The 24,211-nt window shown below is 42.7% G+C and overlaps 1 protein-coding gene across 1 annotated transcript in view; it reads right to left on the reverse strand.

Annotated features, from left to right (window-relative positions):
* Positions 1 to 24,211, reverse strand: part of dclk1a (doublecortin-like kinase 1a) — a 240,080-nt gene that overhangs the window by 18,232 nt on the left and 197,637 nt on the right. Inside the window, exons 6-9 of the mRNA XM_065005055.1 lie at positions 13,504 to 13,573; positions 13,124 to 13,298; positions 10,266 to 10,275; positions 9,888 to 10,097 (exon numbers count right to left, since the gene is read on the reverse strand). Coding sequence (XP_064861127.1) covers positions 9,888 to 10,097; positions 10,266 to 10,275; positions 13,124 to 13,298; positions 13,504 to 13,573 — 465 coding nt within the window. The remainder of the gene's footprint in view (positions 1 to 9,887; positions 10,098 to 10,265; positions 10,276 to 13,123; positions 13,299 to 13,503; positions 13,574 to 24,211) is intronic.

Consider the following 24,211-nt stretch of genomic DNA (forward strand, 5'->3'; position numbering starts at 1 on the left):
AAAGTAACGCATTACATAAACACATTACTATTATGAGTCACGGAGCAAAGTACCGCGTTATTTATTTTTTTCAAATTGGGTGAAATGTATTTCTTTATTTAACTGTTATTAGAGTTATTTTCAGAATCATATCAGAATCATATCTCTACCGGGCGTGTTTCCAGGATCCGATCTCGACTTGTTTCCTCATTTAGTTCTCGAGCGGAGAAAGGCCGTTTGGAGAAACGTCATGACGGCCGCTGTCCATAGAAATGTATAGAGGACGAACCTCTTAATAGTAAAACTAAAGTAAAAGAACACAATAATGACAAATGGCAACAGACATAATAAAGTTATTAGTATTTATTTAAGATTATCCAGAGGGAAGCGAGAAACCAGAAACCCATTTTAGTCAATATGGAAAACATGTCTGTGATATATTTTACGTTGAGAAAGCTCCTGAAAAATACACACAATAACCTCAAATTATATACATGAAAATGTACTTATATTTGACTGTAGAAAGGCTTAGTACTACATTACCTGTAAACAATAGTGAGTTATTACAAAATATACAATCAAACATTAATCAGATATATTAAACTTTGTACATACAGAGGTCTTGATGAACAGCTGAGGTCCTGATGAACAGCTGAGTTCTCAATGAACAGCTGAGGTCTTGATGAACAGCTGAGATCCTGATGAACAGCAGAGATCTTGATGAACAGCTGAGGTCTTGATGAACAGCTGAGGTCTTGATGAACAGCTGAGGTCCTGATGAACAGCTGAGGTCTTGATGAACAGCTGAGGTCCTGATGAACAGCTGAGATCTTGATGAACAGTTGAGATCTTGATAAACAGTTGAGATCTTGATGAACAGCTGAGGTCTTGATGAACAGCTGAGTTCTCGATGAACAGCAGAGGTCTTGATGAACAGTTGAGATCTTGATGAACAGCAGAGGTCTTGATGAACAGCTGAGTTCTCGATGAACAGCCGAGGTCTTGATGAACAGCTGAGATCCTGATGAACAGCTGAGGTCTTGATGAACAGCTGAGGTCTTGATAAATAGCTGAGTTCTCGATGAACAGCTGAGGTCTTGATGAACAGCTGAGTTCTCGATGAACAGCTGAGGTCTTGATGAACAGCTGAGATCCTGATGAACAGCAGAGATCTTGATGAACAGCTGAGGTCTTGATGAACAGCTGAGGTCTTGATGAACAGCTGAGGTCCTGATGAACAGCTGAGGTCTTGATGAACAGCTGAGGTCCTGATGAACAGCTGAGATCTTGATAAACAGTTGAGATCTTGATGAACAGCTGAGGTCTTGATGAACAGCTGAGTTCTCGATGAACAGCAGAGGTCTTGATGAACAGTTAAGATCTTGATGAACAGCAGAGGTCTTGATGAACAGCTGAGTTCTCGATGAACAGCCGAGGTCTTGATGAACAGCTGAGATCCTGATGAACAGCTGAGGTCTTGATGAACAGCTGAGGTCTTGATGAACAGCGGAGGTCTTGATGAACAGCTGAGTTCTCGATGAACAGCTGAGGTCTTGATGAACAGCTGAGGTCTTGATGAACAGCTGAGATCCTGATGAACAGCTGAGGTCTTGATGAACAGCTGAGTTCTCGATGAACAGCTGAGGTCTTGATGAACAGCTAAGGTCTTGATGAACAGCTGAGGTCTTGATGAACAGCTGAGGTCTTGATGACCTGTTGAGGTTTTTGATGAACAGCTGAGTGGTAGAATCAGGTGTATTCAGGTATTTTAACAAAAAGCCTAAATAACCTTGAGGCTCGTCAATACAAAAGAGAATGGTCAAAATAGCCTCTTCCCGGTAGAGGAACCCAGGTGATGAACCCTTCCAATCCCAGGGCGGTAACACTAACTGTTAGGCTACGGACCCTTTTATAGATACACTATATGTACAAAAGTATGTTGACACCCTTTCAAATGAGTGTATTCAGCTATTTCAGCCATACCCGTTGCTAACAGGTGTGTAAAATCGAGCACACAGCCATGCAATCTCTCTTGATTTACATTGGCAGTAGAATGACCTTACTGAAGAGCTTGAATGAAAGAGCGGGAAGACTGAGGAATAAAAAGATTTTGTGGTGTTACTGAAGAGCTCAGTGACTTTCAATGTGGCACCGCCATAGAATGCCACCTTTACAACAAGACAGTTTGTCAACTTCCTGCCCTGCTAGATCTGCCCCCGGGTCAACTATAAGTGCTTAATGAATAAGGTAAGGGATAGAATTTGCTCTGGATTTTCTATTGTCTGTTCTGGTGTGTGCTAGATTATAAATCAGAAGCGTGGCAGTTTCCCAATGTTCCCAATGTTTGGTGTATCTAACTGGCCATAATAGCAGCAAAGGACATTCGCTAGCTAATATGTTTGTTCTCTGATTAAATGCAAGTGTCCAGGTCAGACGTTTGTACAGATGACTTCAGTCGTAGGAAAAATATTGCGTAGCAAAATATACTTACCTTAACTAGCTAGCTACAGCTGCTAGCCTTCTACTAGCTAGCTACAGCTGCTAGCCTTCTACTAGCTAGTTGAAACTCTTGAGCCCCGGTTTTAGAACTTGAAAAGAACTGAAAAGATGTTAGCGTTGTCAGAAATGCTTGAAAATGTAGCACTTTGTTGGTTCTCTAATGGGCTGAAATGTGGTAAATTGTGAATTAAATTTTTTTTTAAACTGTTGCACCTACAAATGTATTCAGTCCAAATGGATCTAATGGTCACCTGATGGATTCTGTAGCCTTGTTTTAATCTGACGTCTAGGATTTGAGTTAGGTTTGGGGAAAACATTGATTGACGACCCCAATGCTAACAACCTTGTAAAAAAAAATTGGGTATAGTTGTTCTCGGTAATGGCCGGAAAGAGCATGGCTAGAGGCTGGGAATGTGTTGTGTACCTCCAATCAAGTTGATTGGCAGTTTTCATCGACACTGGCGTCATATTGGCTTAGACATGATGGTAGGGAGAATTGAATTTAATATTGTGCTTCAACCAATGCATACTATAGTCTTGCAAACTAGTGCGACTATAATGCATGCACACGTGAAGCAGAAGCTTCAAATAGGGCCTGGTTTCACACAGACTGACACACACACTGAGACTCACACTGACTGACACACACACTGAGACTCACAGGCTTAGAGACACACAGTCATTAAAATGAGAAAACTGTCAAGTCTCCTCTTGTAAACTGTGCTGCCTTCCTCAATCACTCACTTCTCTGTCTCTCTGTATCTCTCTCTCTCTTTGCCTTCATCTCTCTCTCTATCTCTCACTCTCTCTCTTTGTCCCTGTGTTGTGAGGATTGACACCGGAGACAGGAAGCAGGTACAGGGAGAACATTGAATGAATAACGGACATAAAACAGGACAGGAACAGCGTCTGGACAGGGGACAAAGTAACAACATCAATGCTGACACAGGGAGCAAACAGAGGAACAGACAGATAAAGGGGAGGCAATCAAATAGTGATGGAGTTCAGGTGGCTTCAAATGAGGCGCAGGTGCGCGAAGGGGACAGGTGCACGTAACGAAGGGGACAGGTGCACGTAACGAAGGGGACAGGTGTATGTAATGAAGGGGACAGGTGTACGTAACGAAGGGGACAGGTGTGCGTAACGAAGGGGACAGGTGGGCATAATGAAGGGGACAGGTGGGCGTAATGAAGGGGACAGGTGTGCGTAATAAAGGGGACAGGTGCGCGTAACGAAGGGGACAGGTGTGTGTAATGAAGGGTAGAGGTGTGTGTAATGAAGGGGACAGGTGAACGTAACGAAGGGGACAGGTGTATGTAATGAAGGGGACAGGTGCACATAACGAAGGGGACAGGTGCGCGTAACGAAGGGGACAGGTGTGTGTAATGAAGGGTAGAGGTGTGTGTAATGAAGGGGACAGGTGAACGTAACGAAGGGGACAGGTGTATGTAATGAAGGGGACAGGTGCACATAACGAAGGGGACAGGTGTGTGTAATGAAGGGGGCAGGTGTGTGTAATGAAGGGGACAGGTGTGTGTAATGAAGGGGACAGGTGAACGTAACAAAGGGGACAGGTGTGTGTAATGAAGGGGGCAGGTGCACATAACGAAGGGGACAGGTGTGTGTAATGAAGGGGGCAGGTGTGTGTAATGAAGGGGAAAGGTGTGTGTAATGAAGGGGACAGGTGCACGTAACGAAGGGGACAGGTGTGTGTAATGAAGGGGACAGGTGAACGTAACGAAGGGGACAGGTGTATGTAATGAAGGGGACAGGTGCACATAACGAAGGGGACAGGTGTGTGTAATGAAGGGGACAGGTGTGTGTAATGAAGGGGACAGGTGAACGTAACAAAGGGGACAGGTGTGTGTAATGAAGGGGGCAGGTGCACATAACGAAGGGGACAGGTGTGTGTAATGAAGGGGGCAGGTGTGTGTAATGAAGGGGAAAGGTGTGTGTAATGAAGGGGACAGGTGCACGTAACGAAGGGGACAGGTGTGTGTAATGAAGGGGGCAGGTGTGTGTAATGAAGGGGACAGGTGCACATAACGAAGGGGACAGGTGTTTGTAATGAAGGGGGCAGGTGTGTGTAATGAAGGGGACTGGTGCACGTAACGAAGGGGACAGGTGTGTAATGAAGGGGACAGGTTATTCTTCAAGCTCTGTCAAGTTGGTTGTTGATCGTTGCTAGACAGCCATTTTCAAGTCTCGCCATAGATTTTCTAATTGATTTAAGTCAAAACTATAACTAGGCCACTCAGGAAAATTCACTGTCTTCTTGTCAAGCAACTCCAGTGTATATTTGGCCTTGTGTTTTAAGTTATTGTCCTGCTGAAAGGTGAATTCCTCTCCCAGTGTCTGGTGGAAAGCAAACTGAACCAGGTTTTACTCTAGGATTTGACCTGTGCTTATCTCAACTACGTTTCTATTTATCCTACAAAACTTCCCAGTCCTTAACAATTACAAGCAGACCCATAACACGATGCAGCCACCACCATGGTTGAAAATATAAAGAGTGGTACTCAGTACTGTGGTGGTACTGATGTACTGTGGTACTTCGTATTCAGGGCAAAGTTCATTTCTTTGCCAAAATTTCAATTTCGCTTTAATGCCTTTAATACCTTGTTAAATGTTTTGGAATATTATTATTATTAGGTAGCTTCCTTCATTTCACTCTGTGATTTAGGTTAGTAATTGTAGAGAAACTACAATGACGATCCATCCTCAGTTTTCTTCTATCACAGCCATTAAACTCTGTAACTGTTTTATAGTCCCCATTGCCCTCTCTCCTCTCTGACACCTGAGTTAGGAAGGACACCTGTGTCTTTGTAGTGACTGGGAGTATTGATACAACATCCAAAGTGTAATTAATAACTTCACCGTGTTCAAAGGGATATTTAATGTCTACTTTTAAAAACAAAATGTTTTACCCCATCTACCATTAGGTGTCCTTCTTTGTAGTGACTGGGAGTATTGATACAACATCCAAAGTGTAATTAATAACTTCACCGTGTTCAAAGGGATATTTAATGTCTACTTTTAAAAACAAAATGTTTTACCCCATCTACCATTAGGTGTCCTTCTTTGTGAGACATTTGAAAAGCTCCCTGGTTCTTTATGATTGGATCTGTGTTTGCAGTTCACTGCTCGACTGTGGGGTCTTTTACAGATAATGTGAGGTACAGAGATGAGGAGGTCATTCAAACATCATGTTAAACACTATTATTGCACAAAGAGTGAATGCATGCAACTTATTGTGGGACCTGTTAAGCAAATATTTACTCCTGAACTTATTTAGGCCATGACAAAGGGGCTGAATAATTATTGACTGGAGACATTTCAGCATTTCATTTTTTTATTCATTTGTAAAAATGTCTAAAAACATAATTCCACTTTGACATTATGGGGGTATTGTGTGTAGACCAGTGACACAACATTCAGGGGTGTGAAGACTTTCCTAAGGAAACACACATTATGAACGAGATGCATCACTGGTCAGGATCTCAGTCGGGTTCTCAACTTATCGTTGAGAGTTAGAACAGTGGAATACACAAGGTGCAATGTTGCAATGTCGCAATGTCACAATGTCGCAATGTCACAATGTCGCAATGTCACAATGTCACAATATCGCAATGTCACAATGTCGAAATGTCGAAATGTCACAATGTCACAATGTTGCAATGTCACAATGTCGAAATGTCGAAATGTCACAATGTCACAATGTCGCAATGTCACAATGTCGCAATGTCGAAATGTCACAATGTCGAAATGTCGAAATGTCACAATGTCGCAATGTCGCAATGTCGCAATGCCTCTATGTCGCAATGTCGCAATGTCGAAATGTCGAAATGTCGCAATGTCACAATGTCGAAATGTCACAATGTCGAAATGTCGCAATGTCGAAATGTCACAATGTCGAAATGTCGTAATGTCACAATGTCGCAATGTCGCAATGTCGCATTGTCGCAATGTCGCAATGTCGCAATGTCAAAATGTCAAAATGTCGCAATGTCGCAATGTCGCAATTTCGCAATGTCACAATGTCAAAATGTCAAAATGTCGCAATGTCGCAATGTCGCAATGTCGCAATATCGCAATGTCGCAATGTCGCAATGTCACAATGTCACAATGTCGCAATGTCGTCACAATGTCGTCTTGTCAATGACATCATAATGTTATTCATTCTCACTCAGATATCAAACTAACATGACATCATGAAATGTCAAAATGTCACAAATGTAGAAATGTCTCTCTCTGCAATGTCACAAAATGTCACAAAACGAGTAGAATTGTAGGAAATGTCTCTCTCTGCCCCATTTTTCTCTTGTGGCAAAATTGTCAGGCAAAATCAGGGGACCTTGACAAAATCCAGGAGGCCCATTGCCCCATAAAATGTGTTATTCATTCTCACTCAGATATCAAACTAACATGACATGAGTCATGGTAAAATGTGTAAAATTGTAGGAAATGTCTCTCTCTGCCCCATGGTAAAATGTGTAAAATTGTAGGAAATGTCTCTCTGCCTGCCCCATGGCAAAATGAGTAGAATTGTAGGAAATGTCTCTCTCTGCCCCATGGCAAAATGAGTAGAATTGTAGGAAATGTCTCTCTCTGCCCCATGGCAAAATGAGTAGAATTGTAGGAAATGTCTCTCTGCCCCATGGCAAAACGAGTAGAATTGTAGGAAATGTCTCTCTCTGCCCCATGGTAAAATGTGTAAAATTGTAGGAAATGTCTCTCTGCCCCATGGCGAAATGAGTAGAATTGTAGGAAATGTCTCTCTGCCCCATGGCAAAATGAGTAGAATGTCTCTCTGCCCCATGGCAAAATGAGTAGAATTGTAGGAAATGTCTCTCTGCCCCATGGCAAAATGAGTAGAATTGTAGGAAATGTCTCTCTGCCCCATGGCAAAATGAGTAGAATTGTAGGAAATGTCTCTCTGCCCCATGGCAAAATTAGTAGAATTGTAGGAAATGTCTCTCTGCCCCATGGCAAAATGAGTAGTAAATGTCTCTCTGTGGCAAAATGGAAATGTCTCTCCCCATGGCAAAATGCCCCATGGCAAAATGAGTAGAATTGTAGGAAATGTCTCTCTGCCCCATGGCAAAATGAGTAGAATTGTAGGAAATGTCTCTCTGCCCCATGGCAAAATGAGTAGTAGGAAATGTGTAGGAAATGTCTCTCTGCCCCATGGCAAAATGAGTAGTAGGAAATTGTAAAATGGTAAATGTCTGTCTCTCTGCCCCATGGCAAAATGAGTAGTAGAAATGTCTCTCTGCCCCATGGCAAAATGAGGAAATGTCTCTCTCTGCCCCATGGCAAAATGAGTAGAATTGTAGGAAATGTCTCTCTGCCCCATGGCAAAATGAGTAGAATTGTAGGAAATGTCTCTCTGCCCCATGGCAAAATGAGTAGAATTGTAGGAAATGTCTCTCTCTGCCCCATGGCAAAATGAGTAGAATTGTAGGAAATGTCTCTCTGCCCCATGGCAAAATGAGTAGAATTGTAAATGTCTCTCTCTGAAATGTCTCTCTGCCCCATGGCAAAATGAGTATGGCAAAATTGTAGGAAATGTCTCTCTGCCCCATGGCAAAATGAGTAGAAAATTGTAGGAAATGTCTCTCTGCCCCATGGCAAAATGAGTAGAATTGTAAAATGGAAATGTCTCTCTGCCCCATGGCAAAATGAGTAGAATTGTAGGAAATGTCATGGCAAAATGAGTAGAATTGTAGGAAATGTCTCTCTGCCCCATGCCCCATGGCAAAATGAGTAGAATTGTAGGAAATGTCTCTCTGCCCCATGGCAAAATGAGTAGAATTGTAGGAAATGTCTCTCTCTGCCCCATGGCAAAATGAGTAGAATTGTAGGAAATGTCTCTCTGCCCCATGGCAAAATGAGTAGAATTGTAGGAAATGTCTCTCTCTCTGCCCCATGGCAAAATGAGTAGAATTGTAGGAAATGTCCATGGCAAAATGAGTAGAATTGTAGGAAATGTCTCTCTGCCCCATGGCAAAATGAGTAGAAATTCTCTCTGCAGGCAAATGTCTCTCTCTGCCCCATGGCAAAATGAGTAGAATTGCAGGAAATGTCTCTCTCTGCCCCATGGCAAAATGAGTAGAATTGTAGGAAATGTCTCTCTGCCCCATGGCAAAATGAGTAGAATTGTAGGAAAAATGTCTCTCTGCCCCATGGCAAAATGAGTAGGAATGTGCCCCATGGCAAAATGGTAAATGTCTCTCTGCCCCATGGCAAAATGAGTAGTAAAATGAGTAGATTGTAGGAAATGTCTCTCTGCCCCATGGCAAAATGAGTAGGAAATGTGTGGCAGGAAATGTCTCTCTCTGCCCCATGGCAAAATGAGTAGAATTGTAGGAAATGTCTCTCTGCCCCATGGCAAAATGAGTAGAATTGTAGGAAATGTCTCTCTCTGCCCCATGGCAAAATGAGTAGAATTGTAGGAAATGTCTCTCTCTGCCCCATGGCAAAACGAGTAGTAGAAATTGCAGGAAATGTCTCTCTCTGCCCCATGGCAAAACGAGTAGGAAATGTGCAGGAAATGTCTCTCTCTGCCCCATGGCAAAACGAGTAGAATTGCAGGAAATGTGTTACTAAAATGCACGATATTCTCTCCGCCCCGTGGCAAAAGGTGTAGAAGAGAGGCTGCCTGGATCTTTAATGTAAAGACCTTGGCTCCCTTCGGTCTCACCATAGACTTTGATCTGAAGCCATTCTTGTGATTATTGTGACTGTGGCTGATGTAGTCTAAATGAATTTATGATCGTATGCTATCCATTTGTTCTTTGTATGCCATTTGAATATTTGAGAATTAACCAATGACATTAGGCCATACTTGGCCATGATTACAGACACCTGCGTGTGTCTTTTGACACTATATAAACGAGTCACCCTGTTTGCGATTATGCCCAGATGAAGACAGCTTGCCTGTCGAAACGTTGGACATGACATTTTTACATCTTAGTGCGGCTCTCCTTTATGATCTAGTATTCTACTCCGCTAGCCAGGACCTCGCCTAATATAGGTGTGCGTTTCTTTTTTCCTCTAAAAAAGTGTACAACTGCCAAAAAAACATGATTTAAAAGGGCAACAATTCCTCTCTGTCATATGGCAGGATGTGTAGAATTGACTTTATTAAAAAAAAAATCTCTCTGCCATTAAGAGGGTGACCACAATTATTTTTTTTAGACTGCTTGGTGGTGGGGCCCCCCAACCAAATATTGCTTAGGGCCCCAAAAAGACTAGAGCCGTCCCTGCACTAGTGGAAATACACCAGTAAATGTGTTTCGCTTTGTTCTTTGTGTTTTATTGTACTTGGGTTCCTTGAATGGCATCTGAAATTCAATACCCCTCCCCCTCCTCCACCTCCCCTCCCCCTCCACCCCCCCATTGCCTACCTTCACCAGCTCCATAACCAGGTAGAGCTCACTGTAGGTGTCCATCTCCTCGATCAGCAGGACAATGTTGGGGTGTTTCACCCTCCTCAGGATGGCTACCTCGTTCTGGATCATATGCTCCTGATGGTGGGGAGGAGGAGGAGGAAGAGGGGAGGAGGAGGAGAGAGGAGAGAGGAGGATGAGCAGGAGGAGGAGGAGGAGGAAGAGGGGAGGAGGAGGAGAGAGGAGAGAGGAGGAGGAGGAGGAAGAGGGGAGGAGGAGGAGAGAGGGGAGAGGAGGAGGAGGAGAGCGGAGAGAGGAGGATGGGCAGGAGGAGGAGCAGGAGGAGTAGCAGGAGGAGGAGGAGGAGTCCACCCCCTCACATCACCCTGACCACACCCTCACTTCCCTGCCACCCCCTCACGTCACCCTGACCACACCCTCACTTCCCTGCCCCACCCTCACGTCACCCTGACCACACCCTCACTTCCCTGCCCCCCCTCACATCACCCTGACCCCCTCACATCACCCTGACCACACCCTCACTTCCTTGCCCCCTCACATCACCCTGGCCACACCCTCACTTCCCTGCCCCCCTCACATCACCCTGACCCCCTCACATCACCCTGACCACACCTTCACTTCCCTGCCCCCTGTTAACCCCTCCCCCTCACCTTGCCCCCTGTTAACCCCTCCCCCCTCACCTTGCCCCCTGTTAACCCCTCCCCCTCACCTTGCCCCGGTTAACCCCTCTCCCCCTTCTCCTTGCCCCCTGTTAACCCCTCCCCTTCTCCTTGCCCCTGTTAACCCCTCCCCCTCACCTTGCCCCCTGTTAACCCCTCCCCTCCTTCTCCCTGCCCCCTGTTAACCCCCCTTCTCCTTGCCCCCTGTTAACCCCTCCCCTTCTCCTTGCCCCCTGTTAACCCCTCCCCCTTCTCCTTGCCCCCTGTTAACCCCTTCCCCCTCACCTTGCCCCCTGTTAACCCCTTCCCCCTCTCCTTGCCCCCTGTTAACCCCTTCCCCCTTCTCCTTATCCCTGTTAACCCCTTCCCCCTTACCTTGCCCCCTGTTAACCCCTCCCCCTCACCTTGCCCCCTGTTAACCCCTCCCCCTCACCTTGCCCCTGTTAACCCCTCCCCCTCACCTTGCCCCCTGTTAACCCCTTCACCCCTTCTCCTTATCCCTGTTAACCCCTTCCCCCTCACCTTGCCCCCTGTTAACCCCTTCCCCCTCACCTTGCCCCCTGTTAACCCCTCCCCTCACCTTGCCCCCTGTTAACCCCTCCCCCTCACCTTGCCCCCTGTTAACCCCTTCCCCCTCACCTTGCCCCCTGTTAACCCCTCCCCCTCACCTTGCCCCCTGTTAACCCCTCCCCCTCACCTTGCCCCCTGTTAACCCCTCCCCCTCACCTTGCCCCCTGTTAACCCCTCCCCCTTCTCCCTGCCCCCTGTTAACCCCTCCCCCTCACCTTGCCCCTGTTAACCCCTTCCCTCCTCACCTTGCCCCCTGTTAACCCCTTCCTCCCTCACCTTGCCCCCTGTTAACCCCTTCCTCCCTCACCTTGCCCCCTGTTAACCCCTTCCCCTTCTCCTTGCCCCCTGTTAACCCCTCCCCTTCTCCCTGCCCCCTATTAACCCCTCCCCTTCTCCTTGCCCCCTGTTAACCCCTCCCCCTTCTCCTTGCCCCCTGTTAACCCCTCCCCCTTCTCCTTGCCCCCTGTTAACCCCTCCCCTTCTCCTTGCCCCCTGTTAACCCCTCCCCTTCTCCTTGCCCCCTGTTAACCCCTTCCCCCTCACCTTGCCCCCTGTTAACCCCTTCCTCCCTCACCTTGCCCCCTGTTAACCCCTTCCCTCCTCACCTTGCCCCCTGTTAACCCCTTCCCCTCACCTTGCCCCCTGTTAACCCCTCCCCCTTCTCCTTGCCCCTGTTAACCCCTCCCCCTTCTCCTTGCCCCCTGTTAACCCCTCCCCTTCTCCTTGCCCCCTGTTAACCCCTCCCCTCCTTCTCCTTGCCCCTGTTAACCCCTCCCCCTCACCTTGCCCCCTGTTAACCCCTTCCCCCTCACCTTGCCCCCTGTTAACCCCTTCCCCTGTTAACCCCTTCCCCTCACCTTGCCCCCTGTTAACCCCTTCCCCCCTCACCTTGCCCCCTGTTAACCCTTCCCCCTCACCTTGCCCCCTGTTAACCCCTTCCCCCCTCACCTTGCCCCTGTTAACCCCTTCCCCCTCACCTTGCCCCCTGTTAACCCCTTCCCCTCACCTTGCCCCCTGTTAACCCCTCCCCCCTCACCTTGCCCCCTGTTAACCCCTCCCCCTCACCTTGCACCCTGTTAACCCCTCCCCCTCACCTTGCCCCCTGTTAACCCCTCCCCCTTCTCCCTGCCCCCTGTTAACCCCTCCCCCTCACCTTGCCCCTGTTAACCCCTTCCTCCTCACCTTGCCCCCTGTTAACCCCTTCCTCCCTCACATTGCCCCCTGTTAACCCCTTCCTCCCTCACCTTGCCCCCTGTTAACCCCTTCCCCCTTCTCCTTGCCCCCTGTTAACCCCTCCCCTTCTCCCTGCCCCCTGTTAACCCCTCCCCCTTCTCCTTGCCCCCTGTTAACCCCTCCCCCTTCTCCTTGCCCCCTGTTAACCCCTCCCCTTCTCCTTGCCCCTGTTAACCCCTCCCCCTTCTCCTTGCCCCCTGTTAACCCCTCCCCCTCTCCTTGCCCCCTGTTAACCCCTTCCCCCTCACCTTGCCCCCTGTTAACCCCTTCCTCCCTCACCTTGCCCCCTGTTAACCCCTTCCCTCCTCACCTTGCCCCCTGTTAACCCCTTCCCCCTCACCTTGCCCCCTGTTAACCCCTCCCTTTCTCCTTGCCCCCTGTTAACCCCTCCCCTTCTCCTTGCCCCTGTTAACCCCTCCCCTTCTCCTTGCCCCCTGTTAACCCCTCCCCTCCTTCTCCTTGCCCCCTGTTAACCCCTCCCCCTCACCTTGCCCCCTGTTAACCCCTTCCTCCCTCACCTTGCCCCCTGTTAACCCCTCCCCCTCACCTTGCCCCCTGTTAAACTCTTCCCCCACCCTGCCACCTGTTAACCCCTACCCCCTTACCTTGCCCCTGTTAACCCCTTCCCCCTTACCTTGCCCCCTGTTAATCCCTTCCCCCTCACCTTGCCCCCTGTTAACCCCTCCCCCCTTCTCCCTGCCCCTGTTAACCCCTCCCCCTCACCTTGCCCCCTGTTAACCCCTCCACCCCCCACCCCCATCCCCTCCTCACCTTCCCCGGCATCGGCCCTTGTTAATGATTTTCAGGGCGTATTCTCTGCCTGTGGAGTGTTCCACACATTCCCGGACCACCGCAAAGTTACCGTCTCCCAACATACGTCCCACTCTGTAGCGCTCCGATATGGAGGCAGGCACCGCAGGGATATCATCCTCTACTATAGACTCAGCTGGTGGTGAGAGAGGTGAGAGAGAGAGGTGAGAGAGAGAGAGAGAGAGAGAGAGAGAGAGAGAGAGAGAGAGAGAGAGAGAGAGAGAGAGAGAGAGGTTAGGAAGCAGTAATTTCAAAGAGAGAGGGTGATGGAGGGGAAGTTAGACAGGGGTCAAGGAAAACAAAAAGAAAAGAAGATGAGAGAGAGATCCTTCCTTCTTTACCTCCATCCCCTTCTTCTATGGAGCTACAGACTTTGGTAGAGGCCAGAGAGATAGATGAACCCTGAGACTCCTAGAGACATAGAGAGAGAGAGAGAGAGAGAGAGAGAGAGAGAGAGAGAGAACAATTTAATACACACATCTTCAGCACCATCATTGCTGATATAGAACTTATCCTGAAATGGAGTGAAGGAGAATCATCTCATCTATCTGTCTGCTTCTGTGCTCTCCTCTCTGTGTGATCTGTTAATCTCTGTAGCTACGATAGTGTCTGTTTGTCTGCTAGTCTGTCTGTAGCCACGACAGTGTCTTTTTATTCGGTCTGTCTGTTGCCATGATTGTGTCTGTCTGTCTGTCTGTCTGTCTGTCTGTCTGTCTGTCTGTCTGTCTGTCTGTCTGTCTGTCTGTCTGTCTGTCTGTCTGTCTGTCTGTCAGTAGCCACGGTAGTGTCTGTGTGTCTGTCTCTGTGTCTGTGTGTCTGTGTGTCTGTGTGTCTGTCTGTCTGTCTGGTCTGTCTGTCTGTCTGGTCTGTCAGTAGCCACGGTAGTGTCTGTTTGTCTGTGTGTCTAAAGACAAATACTCATTATAGAACCAGCCAACACTCCCAGTAGTTGCCATGGCAGCACTAGGAAGTCAGGAGAGAAGAGGGGGAAAATGAGGGAGAGAAGGGGGAGAGAATGGAGGGAGCCTGGTTGGGGATGTAAATTAGTTTCACATCTCTTCAATAATTTTCACTCCTGCTCTGCTCTCTCCATCTCTCTGTCTACCTTCCTCTCTCCTCTTCCTCCTCCTCTGCTCTCTCCATCTCTCTGTCTACCTTCCTCTCTCCTCCTCCTCTGCTCTCTCCATCTCTCTGTCTACCCTCCTCTCTCCTCTCTCCTCCTCCATCTCTCTGTCTACCCTCCTCCTCTGCTCTCTCCATCTCTCTGTCTACCCTCCTCTCTCCTCCTCCTCTGCTCTCTCCATCTCTCTGTCTACCCACCTCTCTCCTCTTCCTCCTCCTCTGCTCTCTTCATCTCTCTGTCTACCCTCCTCTCTCCTCCTCCTCCTCCTCTGTTCTCTCCATCTTCTCCATGTTCCCCTGTACCTTTATATCAAGGTATAATGTGGAGGTATAATGTGGAGGTATAATGTAGAGGTATAATGTAGAGGTATAATGTGGAGGTATAATGTGGAGGTATAATGTAGAGGTATAATGTAGATAATGTGGAGGTATAATGTGGAGGTATAATGTGGAGGTATAATGTGGAGGTATAATGTAGAGGTATAATGTAGAGGTATAATGTGGAGGTATAATGTGGAGGTATAATGTGGAGGTATAATGTAGAGGTATAATGTAGAGGTATAATGTAGATAATGTGGAGGTATAATGTGGAGGTATAATGTAGAGATAATGTGGAGTATAATGTGGAGGTATAATGTATAATGTGGAAGTATAATGTAGAGGTGGAAGTATAATGTGGAGGTATAATGTGGAGGTATAATGTGGAGGTATAATGTGGAGGTATAATGTGGAGAGTATAATGTTCCCTGTACCTTTATAATCAAGAGTATAATGTGGAGGTATAATGTGGAAATATAATGTGGAGGTATAATGTGGAGGTATAATGTGGAAGTATAATGTGGAGGTATAATGTGGAGGTATAATGTGGAGGTATAATGTAGAGGTATAATGTGGAGTATAATGTGGAGGTATAATGTGGAGGTATAATGTGGAAGTATAATGTGGAAGTATAATGTGGAAGTATAATGTAGAGGTATAATGTAAGGTATAATGTGGAGTATAATGTATATAATGTGGAGAGTATAATGTGGAGGTATAATGTCCCCCTGTACCTTTATATCAAGGTATAATGTGGAGGTATAATGTGGAGGTATAATGTAGAGTATAATGTGGAAGTATAATGTAGAGTATAATGTGGAGGTATAATGTGGAGGTATAATGTCCCCTGTACCTTTATATAATGTGGAAGTATAATGTGGAGGTATAATGTGGAGATAATGTATAATGTATAATGAGAGTATAATGTGGAGGTATAATGTGGAGGTATAATGTGGAGGTATAATGTGGATATAATGTATATAATGTGGAAGTATAATGTGGAGTATAATGTATATAATGTGGAAGTATAATGTGGAGGTATAATGTGGATGTGGAGGTATAATGTGGAGGTATAATGTAGGTATAATGTGGAGTATAATGTGGAGGTATAATATCAAGGTATAATGTGGAGGTATAATGTGAGGTATAATGTAGAGTATATAATGTGGAGATATAATGTTATATAATGTGGAGTATAATGTGGAGGTATAATGTATATAATGTGGAAGTATAATGTGGAAGTATAATGTGTGGTAGTATAAATGTGGAGGTATAATGTAGAGGTATAATGTGGAGGTATAATGTGGAGTATAATGTGAGTATAATATCAAGGTATAATGTAGTATAATGTGGAGTATAATGTGGAGGTATAAATGTGAAGTATAATGTGGAGGTATAATGTCCCCCTGTACCTTTATATCAAGGTATAATGTGGATAATGTAGTATAATGTGGAGGTATAATGTGGAAGTATAATGTGGAGGTATAATGTGGAGGTATAATGTGGAGGTATAATGTAGAGGTATAATGTAGAGGTATAATGTGAGTATAATGTGGAGGTATAATGTGGAGGTATAATGTAGAATAATGTGGAAGTATAATGTGGATCCCCTGTATAATGTAGATAATGTGTATAATGTAGATAATGTATAATGTGGAGGTATAATGTGGAGTATAATGTAGATATAATGTGGAGGTATAATGTATAATGAGGTATAATGTGGAGTATAATGTAGGTATAATGTGAGGTATAATGTGGAGGTATAATGTTTATAATGTGGAGGTATAATGTGGAGGTATAATGTGGAGGTATAATGTAGAGGTATAATGTATAATGTGGAGGTATAATGTGAGGTATAATGTGGAGGTATAATGTGGAGGTATAATGTGGAGATAATTATATAATGGTATAATGTGGAGGTATAATGTGGAGGTATAATGTGGAGTATAATGTGGAGTATAATGTAGAGGTATAATGTAGATAATGTGGAGTATAATGTGGTATAATGTGTATAATGTGGAGGTATAATGTGGAGGTATAATGTAGGTATATGTGGAGGTATAATGTGGAGGTATAATGTAGAGGTATAATGTGGAGGTATAATGTGGAGGTATAATGTGGAGGTATAATGTAGAGGTATAATGTAGAGGTATAATGTGGAGGTATAATGTGGAGGTATAATGTAGAGATAATGTGGAGTATAATGTGGAGGTATAATGTAGAGGTATAATGTGGAGGTATAATGTAGAGGTATAATGTAGAGTATAATGTGGAGATAATGTATAATGTGGAGGTATAATGTAGAGGGAGTATAATGTAGAGGTATAATGTGGAGGTATAATGTGGAGGTATAATGTACCTAATGTGGAGGTATAATGTATAATGGTATAATGTGGAGGTATAATGTGGAGGTATAATGTGGAGGTATAATGTATAGTATAATGTGGATAATGGTATAATGTGGAGTATAATGTCCCCCTGTAATTTATATAATGTGGAGGTATAATGTGGAGGTATAATGTGGAGGTATAATGTGGAGGTATAATGTGGAGGTATAATGTAGGTATAATGTGGAGTATAATGTAGAGGTATAATGTGGAGGTATAATGTGGAGGTATAATGTAGAGGTATAATGTGGAGGTATAATGTATAATGGAGGTATAATGTGGTGGAGGTATAATGTGGAGGTATAATGTGGAGGTATAATGTAGATAATGTATAATGTGGAGGTATAATGTGGAGTATAATGTGGAGGTATAATGTGGAGGTATAATGTGGAGGTATAATGTAGAGGTATAATGTGGATATAATGTGGAGGTATAATGTGGAGGTATAATGTGGAGGTATAATAATGTGGAGGTATAATGTGGAGGTATAATGTGGAGGTATAATGTGGATAATGTATAATGTAGAGGTATAATGTGGAGGTATAATGTGGAGGTATAATGTGGAGGTATAATGTGGAGGTATAATGTGGAGGTATAATGTAGAGGTATAATGTATATAATGTGGAGGTATAATGTGGAGGTATATATGTGGAGGTATAATGTGGAGGTATAATGTGGATAATGTGTATAATGTGGAGGTATAATGTATATAATGTGGAGGAGGTATATAATGTGGAGGTATAATGTGGAGAGTATAATGTGGAGGTATAATGTGAGGTATAATGTGGAGGTATAATGTAGAGGTATAATGGAGGTATAATGTATCAAGGTATAATGTGGAGGTATAATGTGGAGGTATAATGTGGAGGTATAATGTGGAGGTATAATGTGGAGGTATAATGTGGAGGTATAATGTGGAGGTATAATGTGGAGGTATAATGTCCCCCTGTACCTTTATATCAAGGTATAATGTGGAGGTATAATGTGGAGGTATAATGTAGAGGTATAATGTGAGGTATAATGTGGAGGTATAATGTGGAGGTATAATGTGGAGGTATAATGTGGAGGTATAATGTGGAGGTATAATGTGGAGGTATAATGTGGAGGTATAATGTGATATAATGTGGAGTATAATGTGGAGGTATAATGTGAGTATAATGTGGAGGTATAATGTGGAGGTATAATGTGGAGGTATAATGTGGAGGTATAATGTGGAGGTATAATGTGGAGGTATAATGTAGAGGTATAATGTGGAGGTATAATGTGGAGGTATAATGTAGAGGTATAATGTGGAGGTATAATGTGGAGGTATAATGTGGATAATGGTATAATGTATAATGAGGTATAATGTGGAGGTATAATGTGGAGGTATAATGTGGAGGTATAATGTGGAGGTATAATGGAGTATAATGTGGAGGTATAATGTCCCCCTGTACCTTTATATCAAGGTATAATGTGGAGGTATAATGTGGAGTATAATGTAGAGGTATAATGTCCCCTGAGGTATAATGTGGAGGTATAATGTGGAGGTATAATGTGGAGGTATAATGTGGAGGTATAATGTGGAGGTATAATGTGGTATAATGGTATAATGTGGAGGTATAATTGGATATAATGTGGAGGTATAATGTGGAGGTATAATGTAGAGTACCTTTATATATGTGGAGGTATAATGTGGAGGTATAATGTGGAGGTATAATGTGGAGGTATAATGTGGAATAATGTAGAGGTATAATGTGGAGGTATAATGTGGAGGTATAATGTGGAGGTATAATGGAGGTATAATGTAGAGGTATAATGTGGAGTAGTATAATGTGGAGGTATAATGTAGAGGTATAATGTAGAGGTATAATGTGGAGGTATAATGTGGAGGTATAATGTGGAGGTATAATGTGGATAATGTGAGGTATAATGTGGAGGTATAATGTGGAGGTATAATGTGGATAATGGTATAATGTCCCCTGTACCTTTATATCAAGGTATAATGTGGAGGTATAATGTAGAGGTATAATGTGGAGGTATAATGTGGTATAATGTAGAGTATAATGTATATAATGTGGAGGTATAATGTGGAGGTATAATGTGGAGGTATAATGTATAATGTAGAGTATAATGTGGAGGTATAATGTGGAGGTATAATGTAGAGGTATAATGTGGAGGTATATATGTGGAGGTATAATGTGGAGGTATAATGTAGAGGTATAATGTCCCCCTAATGTACCTATATGTAGAGGTATAATGTGGAGGTATAATGTGGAGGTATAATGTAGAGGTATAATGTGGAGGTATAATGTAGAGGTATAATGTGGAGGTATAATGTAGAGGTATAATGTGGAGGTATAATGTGGAGGTATAATGTCCCCCTGTACCTTTATATCAAGGTATAATGTGGAGGTATAATGTAGAGGTATAATGTGGAGGTATAATGTGGAGGTATAATGTGGAGGTATAATGTGGAGGTATAATGTAGGTATAATGTGGAGGTATAATGTGGAGGTATAATGTGGAGGTATAATGTGGAGGTATAATGTGGAGGTATAATGTAGAGGTATAATGTGGAGGTATAATGTGGAGGTATAATGTGGAGGTATAATGTAGAGGTATAATGTGGAGGTATAATGTAGAGGTATAATGTGGAGGTATAATGTGGAGGTATAATGTAGAGGTATAATGTGGAGGTATAATGTGGAGGTATAATGTGGAGGTATAATGTCCCCCTGTACCTTTATATCAAGGTATAATGTGGAGGTATAATGTAGAGGTATAATGTAGAGGTATAATGTAGAGGTATAATGTAGAGGTATAATGTGGAGGTATAATGTGGAGGTATAATGTCCCCTGGGTATAATGTGGAAGTATATAATGTGGAGGTATAATATAATGAGGTATAATGTGGAGGTATAATGTAGAGGTATAATGTGGAGGTATAATGTGGAGGTATAATGTGGAGGTATAATGTGGAGGTATAATGTCAAGATAATGTATAATGTGGAGGTATAATGTGGAGGTATAATGTGGAGGTATAATGTGGAGGTATAATGTGGAGGTATAATGTGGAGGTATAATGTGGAGGTATAATGTGGAGGTATAATGTGGAGGTATAATGTGGAGGTATAATGTAGAGGTATAATGTAGAGGTATAATGTGGAGGTATAATGTGGAGGTATAATGTGGAGGTATAATGTGGAGGTATAATGTGGAACTCTTATATCAAGGTATAATGTGGAGGTATAATGTCCCCCTGTATAATGTATATCAAGGTATAATGTGGAGATAATGGTATAATGTCCCCCTGTAGAGGTATAATGTGGAGGTATAATGTGGAGGTATAATGTATATAATGTGGAGGTATAATGTGGAGGTATAATGTGGATATAATGTATAATGTGGAGGTATAATGTGAGGTATAATGTGGAGGTATAATGTGGAGGTATAATGTAGAGGTATAATGTGGAGGTATAATGTGGAGGTATAATGTGGAGGTATAATGTAGAGGTATAATGTAGATAATGGTATAATGTGGAGGTATAATGTGGATAATGGTATAATGTAGAGGTATAATGTGGAGGTATAATGTGGAGGTATAATGTGGAGGTATAATGTAGAGGTATAATGTGGAGGGTATAATGTGGAGGTATAATGTGGAGGTATAATGTGGAGGTATAATGTGGAGGTATAATGTGGAGGTATAATGTGGAGGTATAATGTGGAGGTATAATGTACCTTTATATCAAGGTATAATGTGGAGGTATAATGTAGAGGTATAATGTAGAGGTATAATGTAGAGGTATAATGTAAGGTATAATGTGGAGGTATAATGTGGAGGTATAATGTGGAGGTATAATGTGGAGGTATAATGTGGAGGTATAATGTGAGGTATAATGTAGAGGTATAATGTGGAGGTATAATGTGGAGGTATAATGTGGAGGTATAATGTGGAGTATAATGTGGAGGTATAATGTAGAGGTATAATGTGGAGGTATAATGTAGAGGTATAATGTAGAGGTATAATGTGGAGGTATAATGTGGAGGTATAATGTGGAGGTATAATGTGGAGGTATAATGTGGAGGTATAATGTAGAGGTATAATGTGGAGGTATAATGTGGAGGTATAATGTGGAGGTATAATGTGGAGGTATAATGTGGGTATAATGTGGAGTATAATGTCCCCCTGGACCTTTATATCAGGTATAATGTGGATAATGTGTATAATGTGGAGGTATAATGTAAGGTATAATGTGGAGTATAATGTGGAGGTATAATGTAGAGGTATACCTTTATAATGTGGGGTATAATGTGGAGGTATAATGTGGAGGTATAATGTGGAGGTATAATGTCCCCCTATAATGTACCTATAATGTGGAGGTATAATGTGGAGTATAATGTGGATAATGTAGTATAATGTGGAGGTATAATGTGGAGGTATAATGTGGAGGTATAATGTGGAGGTATAATGTGGAGGTATAATGTAGAGGTATAATAATATAATGTGGAGGTATATAATGTCCCCTGTATAATATCAGAGGTATAATGTGGAGGTATAATGTGGAGGTATAATGTGAGGTATAATGTGGAGGTATAATGTGGAGTATAATGTCAAGGTATAATGTGGAGGTATAATGTCCCCCTGTATAATGTGGAGGTATAATGTAGGTATAATGTCCCCCTGTATAATGTGGAGGTATAATGTGGAGGTATAATGTAGAGGTATAATGTGGAGGTATAATGTGGAGGTATAATGTGGAGGTATAATGTAGAGGTATAATGTGGAGGTATAATGTCCCCCTGTATAATGTCAAGGTATAATGTGGAGGTATAATGTGGAGGTATAATGTAGAGGTATAATGTGGAGGTATAATGTGGAGGTATAATGTGGAGGTATAATGTAAGGTATAATGTAGGAGGTATAATGTGGAGGTATAATGTGTAGAGGTATAATGTCAAGGTATAATGTGGAGGTATAATGTAGAGGTATAATGTGGAGGTATAATGTGGATATCCCTCTAATGTGGAGGTATATATGTAGAGGTATAATGTGGAGGTATAATGTGGAGGTATAATGTGGAGGTATAATGTGGAGGTAAGGTATAATGTGGAGGTATAATGTGGAGGTATAATGTGGAGGTATAATGTGGAGGTATAATGTGGAGGTATAATGTGGAGTATAATGTGAGGTATAATGTGGATCAAGGTATAATGTGGAGGTATAATGTGGAGGTATAATGTGGAGAGTATAATGTGGATAATGTATAATGTGGAGGTATAATGTGGAGGTATAATGTGGAGGTATAATGTGGAGGTATAATGTAGGAGGTATAATGTCCCCTGGAGGTATAATGTAGGTATAATGTGGAGGTATAATGTGGAGGTATAATGTGGAGGTATAATGTGGACCTTTATAATGTGGAGGTATAATGTGGAGGTATAATGTAGAGGTATAATGTGGAGGTATAATGTGGGAGGTATAATGTGGAGGTATAATGTGGAGGTATAATATAATGTGGAGGTATAATGTGGAGAGTATAATGTGGAGGTATAATGTGGAGGTATAATGTAGAGGTATAATGTGGAGGTATAATGTGGAGGTATAATGTCCCCCTGTACCTTTATATCAAGGAGTATAATGTGGAGGTATAATGTACATATAATGTGAGGTATAATGTGAGGTATAATGTAGAGGTATAATGTGGAGGTATAATGTGGAGGTATAATGTCCCCCTGTATAATGTGTATATAATGTGGAGGTATAATGTCCCCCCCTGTACCTTTATATCAAGTATAATGGAGGTATAATGTGGAGGTATAATGTAGAGGTATAATGTGAGTATAATGTGGAGGTATAATGTGAGGTATAATGTGTATAATGTGGAGGTATAATGTGGAGGTATAATGTCCCCCTGTATCCTTATAATGTGGAGGTATAATGTGGAGGTATAATGTAGAGGTATAATGTAGAGGTATAATGTGGATAATGTGGAGGTATAATGTGGAGGTATAATGTGGAGGTATAATGTAGAGGTATAATGTGGAGGTATAATGTGGAGGTATAATGTGGAGGTATAATGTGGAGGTATAATGTAGAGGTATAATGTCCCCCTGTACCTATAATGTGGAGGTATAATAATAATGTAGAGGTATAATGTGGAGGTATAATGTGGAGGTATAATGTAATGAGTATAATGTGTATAATGTATAGGTATAATGTGGAGTATAATGTGGAGGTATAATGTGGAGGTATAATGTGGAGGTATAATGTGGAGTATAATGTGGAGGTATAATGTCCCCCTGTACCTTTATAATAATGTGGAAGATAATGTGTATAATGTGGAGGTATAATGTGGAGATAATGTATAATGTACCTATAATGAGGTATAATGTGGAGGTATAATGTAGAGGTATAATGTGGAGGTATAATGTGGAGGTATAATGTCCCCCTGTACCTATATATGTGGAGGTATAATGTGGATAATGTAGTATAATGTGGAGGTATAATGTGGAGGTATAATGTAGAGGTATAATGTGGAGGTATAATGTGGAGGTATAATGTCCCCCTATAATGTATATCAAGGTATAATGTGGAGGTATAATGTGGAGGTATAATGTAGAGGTATAATGTGGAGGTATAATGTGGAGGTATAATGTGGAGGTATAATGTAGAGGTATAATGTAGAGGTATAATGTGGAGTATAATGTGGAGTATAATGTGTGAGGTATAATGTAGAGGTATAATGTGGAGTATAATGTGGAGGTATAATGTGGATGTGGAGGTATAATGTGGAGGTATAATGTGGAGGTATAATGTGGAGGTATAATGTGGAGGTATAATGTGGAGGTATAATGTGGAGTATAATGTAGAGGTATAATGTGGAGGTATAATGTCCCCTGGATAATGCAGGTATAATGTGGAGGTATAATGTGGAGGTATAATGTGGAGGTATAATGTCCCCCTGTACCTTTATATCAAGGTATAATGTGGAGGTATAATGTGGAGGTATAATGTGGAGGTATAATGTGGAGGTATAATGTGGAGGTATAATGTGGAGGTATAATGTGGAGGTATAATGTGGAGGTATAATGTGGAGGTATAATGTGGAGGTATAATGTCCCCCTGTACCTTTATATCAAGGTATAATGTGGAGGTATAATGTGGAGGTATAATGTGGAGGTATAATGTCCCCCTGTATAATATGTAAGTATAATGTGGAGGTATAATGTAGAGGTA

This window comes from Oncorhynchus nerka, linkage group LG19 (assembly GCF_034236695.1).
Source record: "Oncorhynchus nerka isolate Pitt River linkage group LG19, Oner_Uvic_2.0, whole genome shotgun sequence".
Classification (NCBI taxonomy): Eukaryota; Metazoa; Chordata; class Actinopteri; order Salmoniformes; family Salmonidae; genus Oncorhynchus; species Oncorhynchus nerka.